General features: G+C 40.2%; 2 protein-coding genes across 3 annotated transcripts in view; one reads left to right on the top strand and one right to left on the bottom strand.

Moving 5' to 3' along the window:
• Nucleotides 1-12535, top strand: part of ttll5 (tubulin tyrosine ligase-like family, member 5) — a 132602-nt gene extending 120067 nt beyond the window's left edge. For both annotated transcript variants that reach the window (XM_084393446.1, XM_084393445.1), the window contains exons 31-32: nucleotides 1980-2062; nucleotides 11483-12535. In XM_084393446.1, the coding sequence (XP_084249572.1) occupies nucleotides 1980-2062; nucleotides 11483-11535 (136 nt within the window). In that variant the 3' untranslated portion in view covers nucleotides 11536-12535. The remainder of the gene's footprint in view (nucleotides 1-1979; nucleotides 2063-11482) is intronic.
• Nucleotides 12368-21890, bottom strand: part of tgfb3 (transforming growth factor, beta 3) — a 33041-nt gene continuing 23518 nt past the window's right edge. The window contains exons 4-7 of the mRNA XM_084393447.1: nucleotides 21208-21315; nucleotides 18028-18199; nucleotides 14712-14865; nucleotides 12368-13445 (exon numbers count right to left, since the gene is read on the bottom strand). Coding sequence (XP_084249573.1) covers nucleotides 13287-13445; nucleotides 14712-14865; nucleotides 18028-18199; nucleotides 21208-21315 — 593 coding nt within the window. The 3' untranslated portion in view covers nucleotides 12368-13286. The remainder of the gene's footprint in view (nucleotides 13446-14711; nucleotides 14866-18027; nucleotides 18200-21207; nucleotides 21316-21890) is intronic.

Below are 21890 nucleotides of genomic sequence, written 5' to 3'. Positions count from 1 at the left end.
ACAATGACCAATACTTCTGGAGCATTTATAAATGTTAGTTATTGTTAATTTCAACATTTACTAACACATTCTTAAAATCAAAAGCCAATGAACAATGAACAGCTGTATTTCTATTAACTAACTTTAACAGTGATGAATAATTGTTAATGTTATTTATTAATGCATTAACTAATGGAAGCTTATTGTAAAGTGTTTCCATTCTTCTGAATATTATTGATGAATAACATCTTAAATGTCAGTCTGTTCTTCGAACAAATTTGTCACATGACTTCAGTAAAAAGTCTTGAAATAGAATTAGTGTAGGATTAACTTTGAAACCGTTTTCACCCAGAAATTGCTAGTAAATTTCACAAATAATTACAAAGAAATGGCATATATATATATATTTTTTTTTTTACTTTTTTTTTTTACAGTGTATTGCATATGATTCATATGGACTCTTGTGACACTCTTATGGTGCTTTTGTAGTATAAATCTGCAGGAGCGCAGACATTCTGCTTGATATCTCCTATAAAATAATAAGGGTTTATTTAAGGTCTAAATGAATTTGGCCTTGTATAGACTAGCAAAATCCTAATTTCCAGAGCACTGATTTAATAAGTTGCACGCCTCCAGTTGCGAGTGCCGGCAAGCGTCCCGCTGACATCTGACCGACCAGCACTAATAGTCCTAAACTCCAGTCACCAATAAAGCACTGAAGTGTCATTTCCTGTAAAGAGAGATCTGACGTATAATTTAAAGCGTTTCTATCTGTGCTGTCGGTCCACGGTTGAGCCGCCAAATGAAAGGACAACTGTGTGGACCCTACAAGGCAGCACTGTGTTCCCTCATTAGTGCACTAATGCTCCCGTTCTGCTTCTGGAGATTAATACTAGCCCGGCTTTATTTATTGTTCCTCAAAAATGCTTAGCGGATTTACCGTGCGAAGTTACAGGCGTGTTGGGCCCTGTTTCTGCCTGGGATAATTGCACTGGCTCTCAGTGGCCAAGCCTTCCACAGTGTTCCTGCCGTTTATTGTCAGATGATGGAGGTCATCAGGGCTATTCAGCTCACGGCAGAGAAACGGGCATTGTGTGGAGCACAGATATAATCACTGTCTGATGTCATGGAGGCTGGCTAAACCATTTCCTTATTCAGTTAATCTACTGTATAATAATGTGTAGTGTGTATGGATTGTAGTTGTTGTAATCAAACTGTGTTTGTGTATATACTCTTCGAGGTTTTCTTTGGTTTTATGGGTGGTTCAGCAGGATGTGTTCAGCAATGCTGGGCTTTGGCAACACTTTTTTTACTTTTAAACTGCTTTTGAACTGCTTTAGCGCATCATATTAACCCTAAAGCTGCTGGATCATGTTTGATACTCACATTTCTAAGCCTCTAAATGACCAACATGATTAAAAAGTTGCTGTCGCGCTCGATCTCCTCAGTCCTTCTGTCTCTGACTGAGAGTTTAGACTATTTTAATGATTTTTATCAAGTGAATGTATAACTTTAATATTGTTAGTAATATTTCAAGATGAACACTGACTACTGAATCAGCTTCCTTTGGTGTTTTCCCAAAAATGAAATAAAGTCTGCATTTTAATATTAATATTTAATATTTGGGTGAACTATCCCTTTAAAGCATGTGATTCCACAGCATATATGGGCGATAGGATGTGCTGTCATGCTCTGTGGCTTCTGTTTTGAATAATTTATAACTAATAATAATCTTATTCCTGTGAAATGGAAAAATGTACCATCTACTCCACTTTCCCACAACAGTTTGAAAAGGGTAATAGATGTGAATTGAATTTTTAAATTAATGCATTTTAATATTGGGTTTTAGGGATTTTTTTCATTTTTTTTTCATTGTTTTATATGATTAAACGATTTGTGCATTGTGTTGTCCAGTGTATAATCTAAAAAAGCAAAAGTAGTTAAACAACTTTCAATCAAAATGAGCCCCTTTATAGATGTGATGTTGTGTCTGTCCACAGGAAAGCATTATCTGAGACTCCAGCCAGTCACGGCAGCTCCAGTGCACAGCATGTGGTGTATGAGACCGTGTGCGCAAACACAGGTGAGGACACACACACACACACACACACACATACTGTGGTTGATCATGTGTGCCCTGACTGACAAGGTTAGCCAATCAGAAGCCTGTGTGGGCGGAGTCTCTCTGCAAGCACACTGCACTCACAACAGAATGGACAAGTAAATAATTACATTCATTAATCTGCGGTGAATTATCCATTGTCGCTTTCAGTATGGCTATTAAAGGAGTAGTTCACTTCAGAACGAAAATGTCCTGATAATTTACTCTCCTCCACGTCACCCAAGATGTTCATGTCTTTCTTTCTTCAGTGGAAAAGAAATGAAGGTTTTTGAGGAAAACACTCCAGGATGTTTCTCCATATAGTGACTTCAATGGGGTCCAACGGGTTGAAGGTCCAAATGTGAGTTTCAGTGCAGCTTCAAAGTCTCGACACGATCCAGCCGAGGAATAAGAGTCTTATCTAGACAAACCAGCGGACATTTTATAAAGAAAATAAACATTTATATACTTTATAACCACTGATGCTCGTCTTGCACTAGCTGTGATGCGACACACATAATCACGCTGAAAGGTCGCAAAATATTCGAACACACATTATACGCTTTAAACATTAAATAAAGCACATAATCAGTACCTGAGATTATCATGGTCATACTTTTATGTTGTTGTTTCCGGCCGCAACGTCGCAGAATTAGAAACGGTTTCTAAAATTCAATGGTGTCGCAGCTGGTTAGGAATTAGTTGAATGTTGAATGTTGGAGCTCATGCCAGTTCAGTCTCTGGTATTTTAATGAGGACTCTTGGCAGCGGGTTCGAGGCCGCTTCGCCCGCTCTGGCAGCTGTTCATAGTGGCCGTTCCAGCGTGTTTGTTACGTGTCGCTGAGATGGTCTAGTGTTAGACTCTGATCCACCAACAGCTGCTGTGAGCTGATATTGAAGAACACTAATGCTAATTCCAGCTCTTCCTGTCAGATGAAGCTCCTGTCATGCAGCGCACATTATTGACATTTGGTGCATAGAAGCTTTGCTTTCTTATGCTGATGTCAGGCGTTTGATGTAAATTATTCAAACTTAAACACACAGAGTTGAGTGTTTGATTCAGAAGAGCTGAAGTGACCACTGTGTGAACGTTTGGGGTCAGTAAACCCTCTTTGTCTCACCAAAGCTGCATCTATTTGATATACACTGCCGGGCAAAGGTTTTGGATCGGTAAGATTTTTTATGTTTTTAAAAGAAGTCTCTTCTGCTCACTAAGGCTGCATTTATTTGATTAGAAATACACACACACAGAAAAAATATTATTACGATTTAAAACAGCTGTTTTTTATGTGAATATATAGTAAAGTGTAATTTATTCCTGTGATCAAAGCTGATGTTCAGCATCATTACTCCAGTCTTCAGTGTCACATGATCCTTCAGAAATCACTCTGATATGATGATTTGATGCTCAAGAAACACTTATGATTATTATCAATGTTGAACACAGTTGTGTAAAAAAAAAATCTGGATTCTTTGATGAATATAAAGTTCAAAAGAACAGCATTTATTTGATTATTATATTGATAATAATCATAAATGTTTCTTGAGCATCAAATCATCATATTAGAGTGATTTCTGAAGGATCATGTGACACTGAAGAAGACTGGAGTAATGATGCTGAACATTCAGCTTTGATCACAGGAATCAATTACACTTTACTGTATATTCACATAGAAAACTGCTGTTTTAAATTGTAATAATATTTCACAATATTATTTTTTTTTATTATTATTATTATTATTATTATTTTTATCAAATAAATGCAGCCTTAGTGAGCAGAAGAGACTTCTTTTAAAAAAAACAAAAAATCTTACCAATCCAAAACTTTTGAGCGGCAGTGTATATATAATTTGTATGCCATCGTTGGACTAGAAAATGTGTATTGAGAGTCTTTTGTCAGTTGTTACTTTTCAAAGCCTGTAAAACAGCGTTGCGTGTAAGACGTCCTCGGCTCACAGATGCACTTCCTCCATTGTTCAGTGGTCAGCAGGCGTTTGTCAGCTGGGAAAGAGCGCTGGAAGAGGACGGAGTGTTGTTTTAGCGTGGATGAGAGCGGCCGGCTCTGATGGGAGTTAGCGCTGATCCATACGCTCGCATTCTCTGAGATCAGCCGTCAGTACACATCAGCGTATCCTCTCATCCCGCTCAGCGCTCGCACATTAGCCGTAAACAGACCTCCATTGTTGTGATGTTTTTCCTTTTCTTTCTTTTCACTTGACCTCATCTCACCAGACTTCACACTCTCACAGATTTGAGCCAAATGCTTTCAAACTGGTTTTCACTCCAAGAATGTTCCCCATTTTTAAGCTTTGGCTCAATATTGGCTCAAAGTCAAAAAGATGAAGAGCTTGTGTCTGATGAGTGAATCTCTGGAAGACTAAAGCACCACAGTATCAGAAGAAGATAAATCGGTGACATGGGTGTAATACAATCCTTTTTTTTTTTCTTTTTTTTTTTGCTGAAAGACAATCATTTGTCATTTAAGCCTAAATTAAAGGCAGTACAGCAAATCTATAATGATAATGGCAGTACATATAAGTAAAACTATATGCAGTTCCCTCTATTAATATTGGCACCCTTGGTAAAAATGAGCAAAGGTAGCTGTGAAAATAAATCTGCATTGGTTATCCTTTTGATCTTTTATTCAAAAAGTTCATGAAATTCTACACTTTCATTGAAGTAAAACAATTGAACGTGTGGGGAAACTCACATTATGAAATAGATGTTTTTCTCCAATGCATGTTGGCCACAATTATTGGCACCCCTTGAAATTCTTATGAGTAAAATCTCTGTGAAGTATATTCCCGTTAATATTTACATTTGTTTTAGCACACCAGGGTGACTAGAAGCATCAAATTGTCCAGCCATGACTTCCAGTTTCACAAGAGTTTAAATATGAGGAAACACAAAAAACCAGAGAATATAGTTCTGATGTGCCGCAAAAGATTGTTGAGCTTCACAAAATAGAAAGAGCTGTAAGAAAATAGCTAAAACATTAAAAATCCCCATTTTGACCTTCAGGGCAATAATTAAGAAGTTCCAATCAACTAAAGATGTGACGAATCGGCCAGGAAGAGGACGTGTCTATATTGTCTTAAGGTGATGATACACAGGGCAACTTTTTGGGCAATGTTGCCCAACATTGCCCAATATATATATATAGTTGACCAGATGAAACCAGATGAGACACAGGGCCCACGGCTGATCTAAATTATCCAGATATAAATGTATTGCACATTTTCAATGGGAAAATGCCCAAGCAACAATCGCTCGACAAGATTGCACAGCAACATTGCTCAAAAAGTTGCCCTGTGTATCATCACCTTTAATGCACGGTGAGGAGGAGAGTTTGAGTGGCCAAAGACTCTCCAAGGATCACAGATGGAGAATTGCAGAGATTAGTTGAGTCTTGGGGTCAGAAAGCCCCCAAAAAATCAAACAACCCCTAAATCACCACATGTTGTTTGGGAGGATTTCAAGAAGTTCAGCTTTGAACACAGGAATAAATGGCATTTTACAATATATTATAAAATGAAATGATTATTTTAAATTGTAATAATATTTCACTGTTTCTACTGTATTCTAAATAAATGCAGCCTCGGTGAGCAGAAGAGACTCCTTTCAAAACCATCAAGTAGTCTTATTTATTCCAAACTTTTGACCTGTATCTGGTGTGAACTGTAGAAAGGTTTGCTGAGACTCTCTCACATCAGTCAGGGACACACAGAGACAGCAGGAACATGTTTTCCCCTCTTCACTCGCGTCTTTCTGAGCGCGAAACGGCTTCCAGCAGTCGAGTCACTGGATTGGAAGCCGGGCGTGATGTTTTCATTCTCCTGTGCCGTAAGGCCTCGGGGTGTAAAAGAGCACCAAAATAAACAGTGTATGGAGAGGGAATGAAAGGGAATAGTGTTCAGCAGCTCTGGGAACGTCTTTGCTCCCGTCGGATCAGTGCAGAGAGAGAGTCTGCTCTTATCAAACCCTTCATGCAGCCTTCAGCTTCTGTGAGAAAACCAGCTGCAGAATCTTTACACTTTTATTTCAATCTCGTTTTCTGATGCTCATAGTTTGACTTGGATTTCACACTCATTCACCAGCAAAGAACTCGTCATTTCAGGAATCAGTGAGCGCGTTTACATGCACCATTTTGCACCCAATACAATGTGCGAGTCATTATTGTGAGTCATTCATCAGTGCATGTTATTCCAAAATAAATGTTTGTCTTCATAATCAGTGTGTAATAATTTATTCCAGCTCTGAAACTCCTTTTTCTGTCACCTCATGTCATCAGTGGCTCATTTTTTACATTCAACTTCATATAAACAGTCTTTCATCATGCAGTCCAAGTCCTGTCCTACATTATTTCTTCATTGAATATCTATTTTTATGTCACGTTATGCGAGTAGAATGGGTTGTGAACTTTAAAGGGATAGATTACCCAAAAATGATTACTCACCCTCAACACCCGTAAGACCTTCGTTCATATTCAGGACATGAAGATCTTTTTGATTAAATCTGAGAGATTTCTGTCCCTCCGTTGACAGCTACACAACTGACACTTTGACGATTAAAAAAATTCATGAAGACATCGTAAAACTAATCAATTAATGAGCGGTTCAGTCCAAGTTTTCTAAAGAGCCTCGTTAGCTTGATATAATGAACAGATTGAATTTAGGCTTTTATTCACATAAAAACATTCATTAACTCGCGTACCAGTTATGTTAAACGGAAGCTCAAGCATGTTCGCTTGACGTGCGAGAACCAATGAGGTTCATTCTCGTGTTACGCAGCACGTTTGAGCTTCTTAAAGAACCAATGAGGTTCATTCTCGTGTTATGCAGCACGTTTGAGCTTCTTAAAGAACCAATGAGGTTCATTCTCATGTTAAGCAGCACGTTTGAGCTTCAGCAAGAACCAATGAGGTTCATTCTTGTGTTACGCAGAACGTTTGAGCTTCAGCAAGAACCAATGAGGTTCATTCTCGTGTTACGCAGAACGTTTGAGCTTCTGCAAGAACCAATGAGGTTCATTCTCATGTTACGCAGCACAATTTGAGCTTCAGCAAGAACCAATGAGGTTCATTCTCATGTTAAGCAGCACGTTTGAGCTTCAGCAAGAACCAATGAGGTTTGTTCTCGTGTTACGCAGCACGTTTGAGCTTCTGCAAGAACCAATGAGGTTTGTTCTCGTGTTACGCAGAACGTTTGAGCTTCAGAAAGAACCAATGAGGTTCATTCTCGTGTTACGCAGAACGTTTGAGCTTCAGCAAGAACCAATGAGGTTTGTTCTCGTGTTACGCAGCACGTTTGAGCTTCAGCAAGAACCAATGAGGTTTGTTCTCGTGTTACGCAGAACGTTTGAGCTACTGCAAGAACCAATGAGGTTTGTTCTCGTGTTACGCAGCACGTTTGAGCTTCAGCAAGAACCAATGAGGTTTGTTCTCGTGTTACGCAGCACGTTTGAGCTTCAGCAAGAACCAATGAGGTTTGTTCTCGTGTTACGCAGAACGTTTGAGCTTCAGCAAGAACCAATGAGGTTCATTCTCGTGTTACGCAGAACGTTTGAGCTACTGCAAGAACCAATGAGGTTCATTCTCGTGTTATGCAGCACGTTTGAGCTTCTTAAAGAACCAATGAGGTTCATTCTCATGTTACGCAGCACAATTTGAGCTTCAGCAAGAACCAATGAGGTTCATTCTCGTGTTACGCAGAACGTTTGAGCTTCTGCAAGAACCAATGAGGTTCATTCTCGTGTTACGCAGAACGTTTGAGCTTCAGCAAGAACCAATGAGGTGCATTCTCATGTTACACAGCACAATTTGAGCTTCAGCAAGAACCAATGAGGTTCATTTTCATGTTAAGCAGCACGTTTGAGCTTCAGCAAGAACCAATGAGGTTTGTTCTCGTGTTACGCAGCACGTTTGAGCTTCAGCAAGAACCAATGAGGTTTGTTCTCGTGTTACGCAGCACGTTTGAGCTTCTGCAAGAACCAATGAGGTTCATTCTCATGTTACGCAGCACAATTTGAGCTTCAGCAAGAACCAATGAGGTTCATTCTCGTGTTACGCAGAACGTTTGAGCTACTGCAAGAACCAATGAGGTTTGTTCTCGTGTTACGCAGCACGTTTGAGCTTCAGCAAGAACCAATGAGGTTCATTCTCGTGTTACGCAGCACGTTTGAGCTTCAGCAAGAACCAATGAGGTTTGTTCTCGTGTTACGCAGCACGTTTGAGCTACTGCAAGAACCAATGAGGTTCATTCTTGTGTTACGCAGAACGTTTGAGCTTCTGCAAGAACCAATGAGGTTCATTCTCGTGTTACGCAGCACGTTTGAGCTACTGCAAGAACCAATGAGGTTCATTCTCGTGTTACGCAGAACGTTTGAGCTTCTGCAAGAACCAATGAGGTTCATTCTCATGTTACGCAGCACGTTTGAGCTACTGCAAGAACCAATGAGGTTCACTCTCGTGTTACGCAGCACGTTTGAGCTACTGCAAGAACCAATGAGGTTCATTCTTGTGTTACGCAGAACGTTTGAGCTTCTGCAAGAACCAATGAGGTTCATTCTCGTGTTACGCAGCACGTTTGAGCTACTGCAAGAACCAATGAGGTTCATTCTCGTGTTACGCAGAACGTTTGAGCTTCTGCAAGAACCAATGAGGTTCATTCTCATGTTACGCAGCACGTTTGAGCTACTGCAAGAACCAATGAGGTTCATTCTCGTGTTACGCAGAACGTTTGAGCTTCTGCAAGAACCAATGAGGTTCATTCTCGTGTTACGCAGAACGTTTGAGCTACTGCAAGAACCAATGAGGTGCATTCTCATGTTACACAGCACGTTTGAGCTTCAGCAAGAACCAATGAGGTTCATTCTCGTGTTACGCAGAACGTTTGAGCTACTGCAAGAACCAATGAGGTTCATTCTCATGTTACGCAGCACGTTTGAGCTACTGCAAGAACCAATGAGGTTCATTCTCGTGTTACGCAGAACGTTTGAGCTTCTGCAAGAACCAATGAGGTTCATTCTCGTGTTACGCAGAACGTTTGAGCTACTGCAAGAACCAATGAGGTGCATTCTCATGTTACACAGCACGTTTGAGCTTCAGCAAGAACCAATGAGGTTCATTCTCATGTTACGCAGCACGTTTGAGCTACTGCAAGAACCAATGAGGTTCATTCTCGTGTTACGCAGAACGTTTGAGCTTCAGCAGGAACCAATGAGGTTAATTCTCGTGTTACGCAGAACGTTTGAGCTACTGCAAGAACCAATGAGGTGCATTCTCATGTTACACAGCACGTTTGAGCTTCAGCAAGAACCAATGAGGTGCATTCTCATGTTACACAGCACAATTTGAGCTTCAGCAAGAACCAATGAGGTTCATTTTCATGTTAAGCAGCACGTTTGAGCTTCAGCAAGAACCAATGAGGTTTGTTCTCGTGTTACGCAGCACGTTTGAGCTTCAGCAAGAACCAATGAGGTTTGTTCTCGTGTTACGCAGCACGTTTGAGCTTCAGCAAGAACCAATGAGGTTTGTTCTCGTGTTACGCAGCACAATTTGAGCTTCAGCAAGAACCAATGAGGTTCATTTTCATGTTAAGCAGCACATTTTGAGCTTCAGCAAGAACCAATGAGGTTCATTTTCATGTTAAGCAGCACGTTTGAGCTTCAGCAAGAACCAATGAGGTTTGTTCTCGTGTTACGCAGCACAATTTGAGCTTCAGCAAGAACCAATGAGGTTCATTTTCATGTTACACAGCACAATTTGAGCTTCAGCAAGAACCAATGAGGTTCATTTTCATGTTAAGCAGCACGTTTGAGCTTCAGCAAGAACCAATGAGGTTTGTTCTCGTGTTACGCAGCACGTTTGAGCTTCAGCAAGAACCAATGAGGTTTGTTCTCGTGTTACGCAGCACGTTTGAGCTTCAGCAAGAACCAATGAGGTTTGTTCTCGTGTTACGCAGCACAATTTGAGCTTCAGCAAGAACCAATGAGGTTCATTTTCATGTTAAGCAGCACGTTTGAGCTTCAGCAAGAACCAATGAGGTTTGTTCTCGTGTTACGCAGCACGTTTGAGCTTCTGCAAGAACCAATGAGGTTCATTCTCATGTTACGCAGCACAATTTGAGCTTCAGCAAGAACCAATGAGGTTTGTTCTCGTGTTACGCAGCACGTTTGAGCTTCTGCAAGAACCAATGAGGTTTGTTCTCGTGTTACGCAGAACGTTTGAGCTACTGCAAGAACCAATGAGGTTCATTCTCATGTTACGCAGCACAATTTGAGCTTCAGCAAGAACCAATGAGGTTTGTTCTCGTGTTACGCAGCACGTTTGAGCTACTGCAAGAACCAATGAGGTTCATTCTCGTGTTACGCAGAACGTTTGAGCTTCAGAAAGAACCAATGAGGTTCATTCTCGTGTTACGCAGCACGTTTGAGCTTCTGCAAGAACCAATGAGGTTCATTCTCGTGTTACGCAGCACGTTTGAGCTTCTGCAAGAACCAATGAGGTTTGTTCTTGTGCGTCAGGCAGATTCAGTTGAGCTTATGTTTATGTACGCTGATCAATATTTATATGTGAATAAAAGCCTAAATTAAATCTGTTCATCATATGAAGTGATCGAGTCTCTTAAGAAATTTGTGACTAAACTGCTCAACTCATATGGATTAGTTTTACGATCTCCTTATGAACTTTTTGAAATGTCAAAGTGGTAGTTGTATAGGCTGTCAGTTGAGGGACAGAAAAGATCTTCATTTGTGTTCCGAAGACGAACACAAGTTTACGGGTTGGGAACGACATGAGGGTAAGTAAATTTTTAGGTGTACTATGCCTTTAAGGCCCATTATCTGAGTAATCATTTTTTTACACAGCTATTGATCAACAGATTAAATAATCAATAACAATAATCATTATTATAATATTAATGGCAATAAATGACAATAATGATTTAAATGTGTATCAGGTGTGGCCAAGCTTCAGGCATAGGCTTTCACTGGCAAAAAAAGCTCTAGCTCTGAAGTACTCCAGAGACTTTTGCACAAGAATTGCACTTTTTGTTTTTAAGTGTTCAGAGGTTCACTTAAAGCAAACCTTTTTCTTTTTTTGCCTTTACAAGATTTAAAACCCAAATGTACTGAAAGTGATAAATGGTTGATTATTTGTATGACTAAAAAGTGTGTCAAGCATAGCTTTGATATTACGCAAAATGTCAACAGAAATGCTTTTCTAAAACAGCTTTCCTTAAAACACTACTGGTCTGAAGAGTATTTTTAATAAAGTGATTTGGTGACGTGATTTTTTTCTCTCGCTTTAATCACATAAAGATCTATTTGTGTTTTACTCAATGTAGATTCAATTACAGCTCATACGTGTGCATGTTGATTCATTGTGTGGTTGTGTGTTCACAGGTCTGTCCATGTACAGTAAACTCTTCCACGTTCAGGGCTCCAAGAACAGATGAATGAGGCCAAAGGTCAACCGTACCAATCAGCTGCTCTCTGGGATACGTTACACACGTCCTCTTCTACACCCTCCACCTGCTCAGAACATGACTTTACCCGTGTCTCTCTTTATACTGTCTTCTGATAATCAATATTTCCCCTCAAATGCCTCCTAACCGGCCTTGTGTGTCTTTTTGAGTGTGTGTGATAGTACGCAACACTGCATCGACTGGATCTGTTCCAAAGGTTTTTCCGAAAGCGTTCTCTCTCTCGCTGTCCCATAACGTGCAGTTGTCCAGGCTTCATTTTCACCCCACAACTGATGCCATGTGAAGAGCGAGTGGACTGACGACTCACGACAGCTGGTGCTCGAGCACACGGAGCCAAACACACTCCAACATCAACCTGTCCATCATATTTATCCATGTTTACATGTACATACAGAAGATTTCGACTTTCATCACCGACCGTTAATGATCTCTTAAGAACTTCTGTTGAAGTGCCTCATTCAGGTGTGATGAACCACATGTCCAGGTAAAGTTGATGTCGTTCGTGTCGTTGGATCTGTAAAACGAATCATTCCAATCTCTCTTTAACACACAATGGCAGTTTTTTGACCAATGTCCTGGTAATGCTTGATACATCATGATCAGCACACGTGCTGATGGGATGACGTTGTGTTTTCACTTTTATTACCTGGCCAAACACGAGTAAATGACGGCACCTCATTCATGCAACAGAAACAGAACAAATTTCTCACAAATCGTCACTTGAGTCGAATGTCACAGCTGATGTAAACAGGTCACAGAAATTCAATTTGTGTTTCATGAATGAGGCCGATTATGCAAGATTGACCTTGTTTAATGTTTATTTTAGTTTTACAGTATTTGTATATTGTTTTCTCTCCTGAATTGACTTGAATTTCCTCTCATTGTATGCATGACCAGAGCAATGAAAGTTGATGAACATGCTAGTACCTTTTTATTGTTCAGTTGTATCAGTAAACTGGAAGAAATGTCAGCTACTTTTTGTGATTTACTTTTGTTTTAAGAAAAAAAGTTATGAAAATAATGTGCTGTCACCATTTATAATCGTCAAGAAGAATTCAAGACAAACTTCAAACTTCATCAACGGCTCTTTTTGTCCAAGACTGTTTAATTAAAAAAGTGTTTTCAGGAGTAATAGCAGTAAAAACTTTAGCAGTTTGTGATCTAAAAGTTCATGTGTCGTCATACGTCAGCTTCACTGAAGAACTAAAAATCAAAAGTCAAGTCAACCAAGTCTAACCAAGTCAATGTTTTCTCATATTTCTTTCCAGCATGTTTGTATTTTACAATATCAGTAACACCGTCACGTTAGACAAACGGTGTCGATTACTGTAGTACACACTAAAACGTCCTGTTTGGGAAATGTCGCTCAATTGAGTTATACAGAAACCATCAGCTTGATCCAGCACGTGTCGTCTCAGAGCGACTGTCCTCAGTACAGATGTTACGAAGCTTTGCACTGCCGCTTCAGAGTTCAGAAATGGCACGAGGTTCGCCTAGAGGCAGTTTAAAAAGCTGACCAAAAATTACACAATACAAGTGGACAGGTCACTTCAAACATCAAAAGTTCGAGGGGTCGTAGGGTCGTCTGATGTGGTGCTGGGAGAAGCCTCTGGCTCCTGGGTTTGGATGTGTGTGAGAAGGATGAACAGAGGTATTCGTTCAGAGTCCAGTTCCTTTCGACCCTCGAGCGTTCGGGCTCCGTGTCGGGGTCTGGGGGCCCTTCAGCTGCACTTGCAGGATTTGACGATCATGTTGGAGAGCTGCTCCACTTTAGGTATTCGGCCCACATAGTAGAGGATGGTGAGCGGCTCCAGGTCTTGAGGAACGCAGCAGGGGGACGCGGACGCCTCGGGGTTCAGCGTGTTGTACAGGCTCAGCAGCTGCAGAGAAATCAGGAAGCTTCATTTCTGTAGCGCTTACTATAGACAACACCGATCGTTTCAAGCAGATTCACATTATAGGGTTAGTTCACCCGAAAATTTGAATTCTGGGATCATCAGAATAAAGAGTTAGCAGATATTAAGTCAATTGATACTCTAATGAGAGTTAGTTGACATGTAGTTGCAAAGTTACTTCTAGTTAGTAGAATGTCTAAAGTGGACTATCGAAATAAAGTGTTACCAAATTCTGCCAGTAATTCCTCGCCCTCATGTCGTGCCAAACCCGTAAGACTTTCGTTCATCTTCGGAACACAGATGAAGATGTTTTTGATGAAATCTGAGAGTTTTCTGATCTCTCCATAGACTGCAACTTTCAAGGCCCAGAAAGGTAGTAAAGACATTGTTAAGAACCGCTGTCGTCACATGGACTATTTTAACCATGTCTTTACTACCTTTCTGGGCCTTGAAAGTTGATCAGAAATCACTCAGATTACATCAAAAACATCTTCATCTGTGTTCCGAGGATGAATGTAGGTATTACGGTTTGGAACGACATGAGGAATTAATAACAGAAATGTCATTTTTGGGTGAACTGACTCTTTAAAAATAAATAGCAAAATAACTGTCAATGTTGCAAAATTCATCAATTATGAAACAAATTCAAAATATGCTGTAAAGCAGCTCTAGAGAAGACAACAGTGTTATTGTTCAGCTCAGTTCAGTGTTGATTCAGTTCAGTAACAGTGTTGCAAAGTTCATCAATTATGAAATAAATTCAATTTACGCCACATAGTCAAGTCATATGGAAGTAAAATAATGACAAATATTTTTGAAACAAAAAAGCTTGTTGAATTGGTAAAGCGAAATAAAATGGACCGAAATTGCCTGTCGGATATTATAGATTGTATTTTTAAGCAGAATTAATATTTTGGAAGTGAAATCTAAAAGGTGAATATGGATAATTGAATTTTTAATAATGAAAACGTGTGTGAAATGTTTTGAATTGAAATATTCACAGCATAAATATACAACCATGTTGAATTTCAGCCCATAAAAATGCAAGTCCCAAAAAGCAGGGTTATTAATGCAGTGCATATTTTTTCAAGTAGTGCAATTCAACAAGCTTTTTTGTTTCAAAAACATTTGTCATTATTTTACTTCCATAAAGTCACCTTTATTTATTTAATTGAAAAGAGCAGCTTGGACATCCTTCAAAAAGACAGTGACAGGGGTTAAAGCGACACCATGTGAGTTCAGTTCTCTCACCGAGCTGTGTGTGGTGTCGGCGCTGCGCAGGTACGGACACGGGCCGGAGCAGAAGTTAGCGTGATACCCTTTGGGCTCGTGGATCCACCTCCAGCCCAGATCCTGCCGGAAGTCGATGTACAGCCGCCGAACGCAGCAGTTCTCCTCGTAGTTTCTGAAAGCAGAGGGAAAACCGTCACTTTCGTTCACATCCTCGCTCTCTTTCTCTCCTGCGTTCATTCAGAGACGATTCCAGACACGTGGATGTTTCTAAAGGAGCTTTCGCACCGGGTAGTTCAAGGAACGAGCCACCAGGATGGTTCCCATAGGAATGTTTTCCTGAGCTCTGAGGCGACGTAAGACACGCTTGTTGTTGGGACTTATTTTGACGGCACTGAGAACGCCAGAGCCTGAGCAAACAGTGCTCGCATTCTCCGTGTTCATTAGTTTACGATCTGTCTAACAGTCCTGTCTAATACGTTATTAGATATAACTGTAATACACAGAAAGTAGACAGTAATGAAAATGTATTAGCGTATGCCGTGTGGTTGATGTTGCTGAGCAGAAATACATAATCAAGTTTCTCTTGGATCCTCAAAGTTGTGTTGGATTTTCTCCTCAGCGTAAAGGTAGAGAGCTCCATCTATCACTGTTTTACATGTTCGTAGAGTTAGTTTGTGGAGTAAATATATAGGCTATAATCTATGGAAGATTGTTTCCGCCACAGAATAAAACATTTTAAAAGATAATTGCGACTTTTTATCTCACAATTGCGAGTTTACATCTCAATTTCTCAGAATTGCACAATTATATCACACAATTGCGAGTTTATTTCACGCAATTCTGACTTTATATCTCGCAATTCTGACTTTATAACACATAATTGCGAGTTTATATCTCGCAATTCTGACATCTTTTCTCAGAACTGTGAGATATAAAGTCTAATTCTAAGGGAAAAAAAGACACTTTTTTTTTTTTTACCTCAGAATAGTTTATATCTCACAATTCTGACTTTATAACACGCAATTGCGACTTTATATCTCCCATTTGCGTATTATAAAGTCAGAATTGCGAGATATAAACATGCAATTCTGAGAAAAAAAGTCCGAATTTCAACTATATTTCTCGCAATTGCGAGTTTATATCTCATAATTCTGACTTTATATCACGCAATTGTGAGATAAAAAGTCAGAATTGTGAGATTAAAGAGTCGCAATTACCTTTTTTATTTTTCACTCTGTGGCGGAAACAAGCTTCCATACTAATCTGTGTGTTTACACAGCTGTTTAAAAATGGCGGGTGCCAGTGTTTTGCACGCATTCAGCCAATCAGCGAACACTAACGTCACGGATAGTTCCTACAGTGCTGGTTTAGGCCGACTCTGAAGTAGGAGTAAATTAGTTCCTCCAAAAGGAGTTCCTAGAACTAAAATCGTTCCTAGTTCCTGCGGTGCGAACGCGCCAAAACCCGGGAGCTTCCGCCAATAGTTCTAGGAACTATGAAAAGGTTCCTCCGGTGCGAATGCCCCTTAAGACTTCTATTTCGGCCTTATAAACATGTCAGACAGTCTTTAAAGCTCAGAAATTCCACTGTAAGGTGTGTCATTTTTTCCCTCCTGGATCCGACCCAGGTGTGGAGAGCTCACGGAGAGACACACACTAAAGAGCCAGTGCACTACTTAGCATACTGGGACAAATCTAAACTTGCAAGCTCTTGCAGTCGCTTCCAGCCGTCAGGTGCCAATTAAAAGGTTCATTCTTACAGGAAAAACCTCTCCAGACACATGAAGTTCCTGGAATGTGAATCTGAATGTCGTTTTTAAGAAGAAAGCAGATCAAATTCAGCTTGCGTTCCTGCCTTACCGAATAACACTTACATTAATGCATTTGCCAGACGCTTTTATCCAAAGTGACTTGTATTGCATTCAAAGTATATATTTGATCAGTTCGTGGGAATCGAACCCACGACATTGGCGATGCTAATGCTGTATCTTCAGAAGAACCTCCTAGCTCTCGGTATCAGTCCACACTCGCGTCCCTCAGAAAGTGTGTTTGGGTTTCTCACAGTGTATAGAGCGCCGCAGTGATGACGTATCTCTATAGTCCAGAACGTAACTTCGCATCACCCTGGCTCTCTCCACAGACACTCAATAGGATTTTTCCATTGGCTTCTGGGTTATTGCAGAAAATAAGGTCTGTGACCAACAAAAGTTTATGATTCTTACACATTTTGTGAATTTCCTACACAACTTTTATGAATTTGGCAGCCCGAGTACAACTGGCAAAAGTAAGAAGCTAAGCGTAGGCTCTAGACCGCGGTCACATGACTTCAACGTCACGTTTATTTAAAAACAATTCCCCTGAAAGTTTGAGTTATTATAAGATGTGAAAGCGACTAGCGAGTAGATGAGTTTACCTGTTCAGTTTGATGACGTTTCATGTCCGATAACCTCATTCTTCATGACAAGTAAAAGCTTTAATAAGATCAGAAGAGGGTTTTACTAGGGGTGTAACGATTCCCTCATGTCACGATTTTATACATATCACGATACGATATTATTGCGATACTCCAAGACATATGATAAAAGATTAACAAAATATGAACTGTTGATTAAAATGCTAAATTAGGTTTTACATTGTGTGTGTAAATGAATATTCTTGGACTTGGTGCTGAAACCCAAAGCACAGGACAATAGAGACACCAGAATAACAATATTCATGATTCTGAAGATGAAAACACAGAATTATTGTAGATGAATATGCTTGTTCTGTCACTGACTAGATATATTTAAAATAATATAGGCCACTTTTACTGGTAACATCAGACATCTGGCATCATCAGGACACACAAATATTCCCCCATTGCATTATTATACATTATATTCAACATTATATATAGTAGTTTAATGTAGTACTGACACTAAAACCTTTCTCACACACTAATTTTTATTTTGGGTGAACTATCCATGATATATATTGTTGCATTTTTGTATTGTGATCTATTGTTACACCCCTAGTTTTTACTGATGTGTATGTCATAGAATTAAACGTGAATATATCTGGAGCTTATTTCAGGCATTTAACCCACTGACGTCAGGACTATGGAGCCGGAAGTTTCCTGGTTTTGGACTACAAAAACACATCATCGCTCTTCACTGTGTGACGCTGCCTTCCAATTGGTCCAAAATGAGAAGAAAACACAATTTAGTTGTCTAGCTTTTGGAACAGCCTTCATGTCAGGAGCGCCAATGATGCCTTCAAATGTTAAAATGCAAAAGTCTTAGTAAGTCTGGGAACCGAGCTACAGTTAGAGGTTATGAAGATGAAGAAAGGCTCACGAGAAGCAGTAGTTGGTGTCCAGGGCCCGTTTGCGTCGCCTGGAGGAGGGCAGGACGTCCAGCCGGTGCGGAGGCAACATCATCAGGATCAGATGAGGGAGAAGCTGCTCCTTCTGCTTCTTCAGTCGACCCAAATCCCATCGGTTCTGCTCCTCGTACTCGCCGTCCATCCCTGAGGACACAGCAGAAGCACAGACACGCTCACATCAGAAACCTTCAAGTCTGGATCATGAATATTAATACTTTTGGGAAGACATTGACGTTCAGTTCGGTTGTGTTTCAATCCAATGTGAGGAACGCAAAACTTAAAGTCCCCCTGTGGTGAAAATCCAGCTTTTAATGTTGTTTATGTGTCCATGTGGTGTTTTTAATCTGCTTTAAGACAAAGCATGTGTAAATTCATAAGGCGACACCATTGCTGAGTATTTCCTCCTTAAAACTGCAGTGAACCAAAGACAGTCTCAAAAACACACTTTGAAATCGCTGGTGTTTCTGACGTCACATTCCTATGAACTTATTAGAATTTTTAAAGAGGAAATATTATGCCCTTTTACAGGGTCTTGATGTGGTTTTCAGGCTCTACTAGAACAGGTTTTCCTGCTTGAATGTTGACTATTTTCCTCATATTCTCCAGTGTTGCGGCTCCTCTCTTCCCAGTCTGTCAGTAACGCTCTGTTTAGTTCCTGTCTCTATGAAGCCCCTCCTTCTGAAAAGCACACTGTGCTCTGATTGGTCGGCTGGAGCAGTGTGCTGTGATTGGTCGAGCGATTCGAGTGTGTTTGGGAAATGCCCCGCCCCTTACCATAACCGCCAGTTTAACACACTACTAACTAACTCAACCAGGCCCCGCCCCTTTATTCTGCGTATTAACTATTTAAATGAGGAATATTGTGACGTGTTCGTTCCCGGAAGAAACTCAAGACTACAATGGAGGCGTTTCAGGGAGTTCAGAAACACTGACACTGATATAGAGAATAACTGGAGCTTTTTCATCCTCAAGCAGCAACATTACACACTAAAGACAGATGAACATGGACTAAAGCACTTTAACTTCTTTATGAAGGCCGTTTTCCTGAATCCACCTCAGCCCCTCTCAGACAGCAGCTCACTCTCCGTCTCCTCGAGCATCTGCGTATTCAATCTGTTCGTGATAGCAAAAGCAGCTCAGGTCCCAGGAGAGGCGTTGCCAATAGATACGGACACCCCTCTTTCATTGAGGGCCAAGAGTCTGAGTGCCCGCGGTCCAGCCAGAGCGTTCCCGAAACCCCAGACACCCCCGAGGCCCCGGACTGAGCGAGATCCCATACGCTCCGCTCTCCGAGAGAGTCCGACGGGAGCGCAGACGCGGTTATCTCATCAGAACGTGTGCGGTGAAGATGAGCTGACGGGGGAAAAGCTGTGTGGGATTCATGAGTGTGTGTTGTATATTGTGTACTGCATCGCAGAGGAAAACAGTAAGAAGAGACTTTAGTAGCAGAGTGCGATCTGGGGCCGGATTCACAACAATCTAATCAGATCAATTCTACGTTCGTACCGAAGAGCAATTCTTGAAAAATATTTTCTTAAAGTGGTGGTGAAAATCCAGCTTTTAATGTTGTTTATGTGTCTATGTGGTGTTTTTAATGTGCTTTAAGACAAAGCATGTGTAAATTCATAAGTCGACACCATTGCTGAGTATTTCCTCCTTAAAACTGCAGTGAACCAAAGACAGTCTCAAAAACACGCTTTGAAATCGCTGGTGTTTCTGACGTCACAAACTACCTTGTAACTACCTTGTGAGTGAGTGGAGGCGGGGCTCATTTGCATATTCATAGAACCGCACATACTAAATGAGGCAATGGTGTCGAGTTACAGTCAAGATATTTTAAGGCATGAAGAATTATTTTTCGAAGGAAAAAAACATTTAAATATGTAATTTTGGTGATCAAAGATGAGTTTTAAGGGATGATTATACAGCAATTCTTGCCTAAGACTCGCTGATCAACGGTGATAAACGCCTCTGCTGTTTTGTTGCGTGGCCTGAAGATTACTGTAATAATCATAATAAGCACACACTATTCAGCATCAAGGCATCAATGTATATTAAACAGTTATTTTATGCTGATTGCTGCCGGAAGTTGAGTCAGTTTTGTAGAGTTTTTATCAAAAAGTCACAGTAGCACCTCACTGCAGTACACGAGATCCAGGGGGCGGAGTTGGATCCAGATCTAAGGGGTGGAGATGGGTAGGTTTAGGGGTGGGTTTAGGGATCAGGGGGTGGAGATGGGTAGGTTTAGGTATATGTAAGGTGGGCGGAGTTGGATCTGGATCCAACTCCTCCCCCTGGATTTCGTGTTCTGCAGTGACTCATGATCATCTCTACTGATAGTGATGTGTAATGTTGTAATGCTTAATTACTTTAATCAACCCAATAAAATCATTAAACATCTTACCTTTTGGGATTTAAGACACGTTGGAGGTTCTTCTAACTTACATTACTAATTTACAAAGATGTTTTAAGACCATTCTTTTCAGGAATTAAAATTATTCTTAACTTTTGTCTTTGCAAACATCTTAAGAAATGCTTTTTGGGAATACAAAATGGTCTTAACTTAGTTAGAAAATATGGGGGGGGAAAGCATTTACGAAAAAAATGTAAGAATGTTTGTGAATCCGGCCCCTGTTATTCACCTAAATTCATTCACCCTCTATTTACATAAATATTGTTATAATTATATATTTAATTACACACATCCAGAGCAGATGACCTCATCTTAATAAAACTACAGAAATTCTCATCAAACATTGTTTAAAAACAGAACTGTCTGAACAAAGACAAAAAAAGCATAGGCAGGTGGAGCTGGGGAGGAGGAGGGGTTCAGAGGAACTCTGATAGCACATTACAGCCAACACTGATCCAGACTATTCGAATATTGAGCAAGCAATCTCATTGGCTGCAGGATCAGCAGAGGCCAATCAGCTTGTGTCATGCGGTAAAGATGCGATGTGACAATAAAGGGCCGATCACCTTGCGCCCTCTAGAGTTTCACAACTGAACTACATATATTTATGATTAACAATAATAATAAAAAACATACATGTTGTTTTTATTATATTCTTATTATTGTGCCCAAAAGTTGAAAGCACAACGATGTTGGTAACTGAACAGAGGAACAGCATTGGTTGGTTTTCTTCACTCACCTTTGAATTTGACCTCCAGCACCTCGTTGACGTGCTCAACGATGTCTCCGTTGGGGCTGAACGTGTGGCACGGGCAGTGAACGCTGATCTCCAGGCCGAGGTTGGTCTCTGAGCGGTGCAACAATACACAGTTTCATACACAAACATCTGATTCCAGTGTTTATAGAGCTTGAATATGGGAATATCACTGCCAGTCGCAGATATGAAACACTAACTGAATGATTTCAATAATTGACTATAAAAGACTGTTCAAGAACTCCAAGTAATAGTGATATGCATGTTTTTGTTCTGTCCATTGATCATAAGGAGCTGTGCAGTTCACTAATTCAGTCCGATGACCTCGGAAATGTTTCTGATTTTGTGTCATGATTTCCGGAGAAATGCGAACTCATCTTTGGTCATTCATTGAGTCCATTTTCCAGTTATCGACTGATTCCTACTTAGATTGAATCCATTGTTACTCTTGAAGTTTCTATTATTCAGACCAATTAAAGAGGTTAAAATGATTCTTTCTTTTATATATGACAGTACAGCATCAAATACAGTTGAGTTTTTTTGTGAGAGTGTTTTGGTGCACAAGATTTATCAAAATACACAATATGAAGCCGTCGCTTTGCACTGAGAATCGCCAGTCAAATTTGTACTTGTGTTCTCACCAATTATTTTAAGTCAGAAAGACATAT

This window comes from Rutilus rutilus (assembly GCF_951802725.1).
Source record: "Rutilus rutilus genome assembly, chromosome: 21".
NCBI lineage: Eukaryota > Metazoa > Chordata > Actinopteri > Cypriniformes > Leuciscidae > Rutilus > Rutilus rutilus.
This window is presented reverse-complemented; position numbering and strand designations above follow the sequence as displayed.